The sequence below is a fragment of the Pisolithus orientalis genome, assembly GCF_024613125.1.
Source record: "Pisolithus orientalis strain OTSU chromosome Unknown F5J12scaffold_17, whole genome shotgun sequence".
NCBI lineage: Eukaryota > Fungi > Basidiomycota > Agaricomycetes > Boletales > Pisolithaceae > Pisolithus > Pisolithus orientalis.
This window is the reverse complement of record NW_026260798.1, coordinates 25,684-31,683: the sequence shown is the minus strand read 5'-3', so window position 1 is coordinate 31,683 and position 6,000 is coordinate 25,684. Positions and strand designations below refer to the sequence as shown.

Here is a 6,000-nt window from a genome sequence, read left to right as displayed (position 1 = left end):
GAAAATTGTCCTGAGCCATTCATCACCAGCCAACCACACCCATCTCACCAGTCTGTGGTAGAGATGGGTATCCTCTACTTGGCATGCCAGATCAAGGTGGCCTCTGTACATCTGAAACAGACTGCCAATTATTGCAGGATGGCCCACACATTGGTTTGCAAACCTAGCAATGGACTTGGTAGGTTTTACATCAATTTTTCACAATGTGGGACTGATACATAATTCCTTCAGAATCAGCTTAATAGCTTGATTCTGGTGATGGTGTTGCATGCCAGTTACACTCCTCCCATCCCAGCATGCTACCATGTGTACCTCAGACACCAAGATGATGAGGTTAGCTTCTGCAATCAAATGCAGCTAATTCTCCTTAGCACATTTTGCATAATCAACAATATCAGTGCCATCATCCCACATTGGACCCCACATGCAGCTGATACCAATTCCAGCTTTGCATTCCCTTGGTGGCTATATCATTCCAAGGAATATGCAGCAGATTCCCAAAGATTGCAAGGCAAGGGATTGTTTTCCACAGCCTGGGATTTTTTTAAGGTATGCTGCTTATTCTTGTCACTGCAAATAGTTGATGATGGCCCAGGGCTTATGGCCATTGCCTGAGGTGCCAATCACAGACCATCTTGATAGCCATATCAAAGAGCAGATAAATTACTGCATCAAAAATATTCAGAAATATGCCAATGTTGTCAATGGTTTGGGTTGACAAATCGACCATTTCTATGCTAGGTGGTGGGCACTGCATGGGTTGTTGAGCATGCCACTTCAATAGTTTACATGTTTTTGACTGTGGAGTTGGTTGTATATACATTGCTGTGAATGTTGATCATGTATGAGATACCACCCATTCACATGATTTCTGAACCCCTGCCCATCCACATGATGTCTGACAATCCACTGTGAGTCAAAGTGTGGTTCAGTGGTGAAAACCAACCAAAACCAACACAAAAGACAAAAAGAGCAAGTGGTGGTGTGCCTATGTGGTACCTAGATGGTAGAACCTGTTCTTTGGGAGGGTTTTTGTGAGCTACAACACTCAAAGACAAGTGCTGAGGGATGGGGGTGCTCCTGACAAAAAAGAAGCAGGAATGCGAGAGAATGTGATAGGGTAGACTGCTGTCAGCCTACAGAAGGATGGATGACAACTTAATTCAATGTCCTAAGCTGCACTGAGCTCAGGGAGGGCTTGGAGCAAAGTATATTGATGATAGACAAGGATAAGTGAAGTAGACAATAGTTAGACCCTTAATAAAGTCTCAACTATCAAAGCTGCTGAATGAATTACTGAGTGATGATAAAAATGCGAGCAAGAGGGGCTCTCTGATGTCTTCTCTTTTTTTTGCTATCTAAGTACAGTGATTTATATACAGTACAGGGGTGTTGCCCTTGGAAAAAAAGGTGCAAACACCTGGCAAGTGATTGGTAACTGATGAGTAAGGAATGTAAGCAATGGGTAATCATCTTGGAAAGCATGGGTAAGCATTGGTAAGGATTAGCAAGCCAAAAAGTGAAGAATCAGTAAGCAAAGTCAAAAGATTGGTAAGTATTGGCAACAGGTGAGTCAAAGACAGTCAGAACATCAAAGTATGAGTCAAGTAATGTCAGGAACTGGGAAAGTGCACTGGAATCACATTAGGGGGAGGCTGTGCATGTCACATCTCAAAGAGATTGCTTCTAGGCCAAGGTGGGATGACAGAGAGGCAGTGCTGATCTGATGCCAATATAGTACATCCAAAAGTGGACAGGGTGAGTCAGATGTCAACAGGGGTCAAGCTTTGGGGGTCTGGGGGGTGACAGGAGCATAGGGGATCACAACCTTCCCCCCCAAACCATCCTCTCAGTGAAGCAAATAAAATCTTCATGAACAAGGCTCTGTTGGAAGAGGGGATGAAGGGGGAGTGTCTTCTGTTGTATCTTGCAACAAGGAGGCAAGATGTGCATCATACTCATCATGGATGCAATCAGGGAGAGTGGGGAACAGTAGATTATACTGTAGCTGTTGCAATCTTGGAAGAATGATGGACAAGACTGGTATGAAGACATTGCAGGGAGCAGGGAGGAAGGATCCATATGCTTCTTGGACTGGTGAGACTGAAATGACCACATAAGACCTTTCCAAGCAAATGACAGACCTGAGGTGACCAAAGAACATCCTCCTAGAGGTCATACTGACAAAAAGAACATGCTGTCCAAGCTGGATGGGCTGAGAGGGCACAGACAAGGGTGGGATGTACCAGGATGCTTCAGGACAGAAGCTGGTAGGAACTCCTGGTAGATATATGTAGCCATGGTCCCTAGCAAAGGGGACAAGCAAAATGATTGATGTAGAGGCAGCCATATCAGAAGTAGTTAGCGAAATGAGCATCTTTTGGAGGGAGTGCTGTAGAAACATGTGGAGTGTGCAAATCCTTTCCAATTTTGGAAGGTAAGATTGCGTGGATGAGCACTACAAGTGAGTGTGGGAATGGTCTCTGTATCTGCAGAAACAGTGGAGACATGCCAAAAACCAGAATGCTGTACACAGGCACTTAAGAATTTTAGCCAGTGCTTAACTCACTCCCTTTCTTTTTCTCTGGCACTGATGACTTGTTCTTGTGTGAGGGATGACTGCCAACATTTCTGGCTGTCCTTCTTCACATGAGGGCTATTGTCTTCATCTCCATTCATCAGCTGTATCCATGTCCACCTCACCAAACACCTTTGGTGTGTGACACCACCCATCTGCATGATGGCCTGAGTAGCTTTACTTTTGTTGCAGTTTATGATACAAATCCTTTAGCTCTGAGTACCCACCCAATCTATGATGTCTAAGCACCCACCCATTTGCAAAATCTTGGCAACACTGCCTGTCCAAAGTTCAAGAGCCAGCATATCCTAATAAAATACAAGATCTGCATTGCCTACTAAATCTTACATTAAGTTTTGCAGCTTCATATCAACAGTTCTCCAGTTGCAACTGGTCTAGGTAGTAGGTCATCCATCCACAGTGATTGACACATGGGAACATGCACTGACTGATGTACATTGGCACACATGTAGTATGCCAGGCATGCTCTGTCACTGTCTACAGCTCCCACCCCATGCTCCAATGCTGAACCTGAAAATGCAATGATCATCCCTGGGTTGTAGTGCAGCCACAGATTCAACATTGGAATGATAAAGTCCAAGGGAAGGTAGTCACCCACAGTTACCAGCATGTCATACCATGGATCCCATCCATTGATATCCCTGTGGTAACAAGTTGCCCAATTCACCATCACAGACATGCTGCTATATGTGGAGCTTCATATTGGCAGTATGGAGCTCATATCCAAATCTGCCCATTGTTCTGCCTGTTCACCAAGGTGGATCAATGCTTCCCTGCCATCTGCATACATTCACAGATGGATGACATGCAGGATCACAGATAACAGGGCATTGGTGTCAGACATTTGGTCAACCCATTCCCTTGTAGAAGTGTTTTCTGTCCTGGATTTGAGCAGCCATGAGGCTTCTGGGAAGCCATTTTGGGGCTTCAAGATGGATGAGCACTTTATTCACAAGGCAAGAAATGATCACCCACCCCATGACCCTGTTGAAACCATGCAGGTGACAGGTTGATGGTGCCTTTCAACTCAGCATTATCACAGAAATATGACTTGTCCATCTGCCATGCCTGTGGGGAAGCCTTTATGCTCTCCCACAGTGGTTCCCTCAGAAGACGAAGGCAGTTCCATACATCAGCCTTCCATTCCATTAAGTCAGTAGAATATGAGATTCTGCATTTCCTTACCCTTCTTTTTGAGCTGAGAGCATCTGGCAAATACCATACATGGATGGTGTTTAAGTTGGTCACCAGAATGGATGGCTCAGTCACTTCCATGTATCTCTCAGCAGCTTATGCATTGCAGGTTTTTCCACCCTGATTTTTCCTGACATTGACTGCAGAAAGATAAAAACTTCCATCACACCATTATGATGGACTTACTTGGGTGATGACAGGCCTGTGAGATTACTGACAATATGTGATCCACTTCACATAACACCAGAAATGGAATTGATATATCTGGAAGGGTGCAAGGTCTGCTGAATACCTCCTCTTGAAATCTGGCTTTCATGTATGATGCAATGCAGTCTGTTAGTTCCATTCACCATCTGTGGGGGGTTTTAGACATGTCTTGCATAGTGTTCATGATTGGGGTGGATGAGGTTGGAGTTGTATAGCAGGCAAGCCACTTGCTGCTTGTTGGAAAATTATGGCATGTCAGGATGCTTGCCTCAATACTTTACTGTGATCTGATCAATATGTTGTGACACTATACATGCTATTAATGTTGGGCCTGTCTTATGTTGCAAAAGGGGTGGATCTTACTAGATGGACCTGTCCTTGTTTTATGGTGATATAAAAGATATTACTGAAGGGCCTGTCCATATGTTATGACCATATAAATAATACTGCTGAAGGGCCTGTCCTTATGTTGTGACCACATAAATGATACTGCTGGAGGGCCCTTCCATATGTTGTGACACTATAAATGACATTACTGATGGGCCCATCTTTATGTTGTGACAGGGGTGCATCTTACTAGACAGACCTGTCTATGTGTTGTGACACTGTAAATGATATTACTGACAGGCCCATCCTTATGTTGCAACAGGGGTGTATCTTACTAGATGGGCCTGTCTTTATGTTGCAACAGGCATACATGTTGCTATTGACAGGCCCATCCATGTGTTGTGACCATGTAATTGATATTGCTGAAAGGCCCATCTTTATGTTGTGACATGGGTGCATCTTACTAGATTGGCCCATCCATGTGTTGTGACCCTGTAAATGATATATATTGAAGGGCCTGTCTTTATGTTGTGACAGGTACATCTTACTATGGACAGGTCTGCCCATGTGTTGTGATGGTATAAATGGTATTATGGAAGGGCCTGTCCATATGTTGTGACACTATAAATGACATTACTGACAGGCCTGTCTTTATGTTGCAACAGGGGTGTATCTTACTAGACAGGCCCATCCATGTGTTGTGACCCTGTAAATGATATATATTGAAGGGCCCATCTTTATGTTGTGACAGGTACATCTTACTATGGACAGGCCCACCCATGTGTTGTAATGGTATAAATGATATTATGGAAGGGCCTGTCCACATGTTTTGATGTTATAAATGATATTATTGACAGGCCCATCTTTATGTTGTGGCAGGGATGCATCTTACTAGACAGGCCTGTCTATGTGTTGTGATGCTGTCAATGATATTACTGATGGGCCTGCCCTTATGTTGCAACAGGCATACATCTTGCTAAGGACAGGCCCATCTATATGTTGTGACAGGGGTATATTATCCCAAAGATGGGCCCTTCCACATGTTGCCAACTCTGTAATCTATCACTCTTTATGTTGTGACCCTATAAAACATATGATGGGCAGGCCCATCCATATGTTGCAACCTTCTTCATGATACAATAGGCAGGCCTGTCCTGATATTGTGACTGGGGTGCACACTACCATGGATGGGCCCATCCATGTCTTACAGTAGCTCAGCATACTTACTTGGTCACAGGCCTGTCTAAACGTTGCAGCATCCTTACCCTCCACAGGCCCTCCCATATGTTGTGGAATTGTGCTTATGGGCCTGTACATATGTTGCTCTCACTATAGGCCCTCAGGCCTGTCCATGTGTCATGGCTAATCTATTTAGATGGGCCCATCACAGGATCTATATAAGTGTTGGCATTTTGGCACACAGGCTACCTATATGTTGTGACTAAATGGACTACATGGGGTCAAGTACAGGGCTTTATAGTCTGGGCAAACCTGGAACCTAAGTAGGACAGGGTACAAGTAAAGGAAAGCTATGCAACAGTGCATACATACAAGACAGGCCAGAACAGAGGCCAAGGGTATACTACTAGTGTAAAGGGAACAGAGACCATGGTAAAAGAAAAGAGTCTGAAAGAAGGAATGCAACTGGAGCACAGCAGCCACAGGTATAGTAT

The 6,000-nt window shown here is 44.3% G+C and overlaps 1 protein-coding gene across 1 annotated transcript; it reads right to left on the bottom strand.

Annotated features, from left to right (window-relative positions):
• Nucleotides 1–2,942: 2,942 nt before the first annotated feature.
• F5J12DRAFT_722278 (uncharacterized protein) lies at nt 2,943–3,287 on the bottom strand (the record flags this gene model as incomplete). Its single annotated transcript, XM_051741361.1, has 1 exon — nt 2,943–3,287. A coding segment is annotated over one exon (345 nt), but the record flags the coding sequence as incomplete, so codon positions are not given.
• Nucleotides 3,288–6,000: the final 2,713 nt, after the last annotated feature.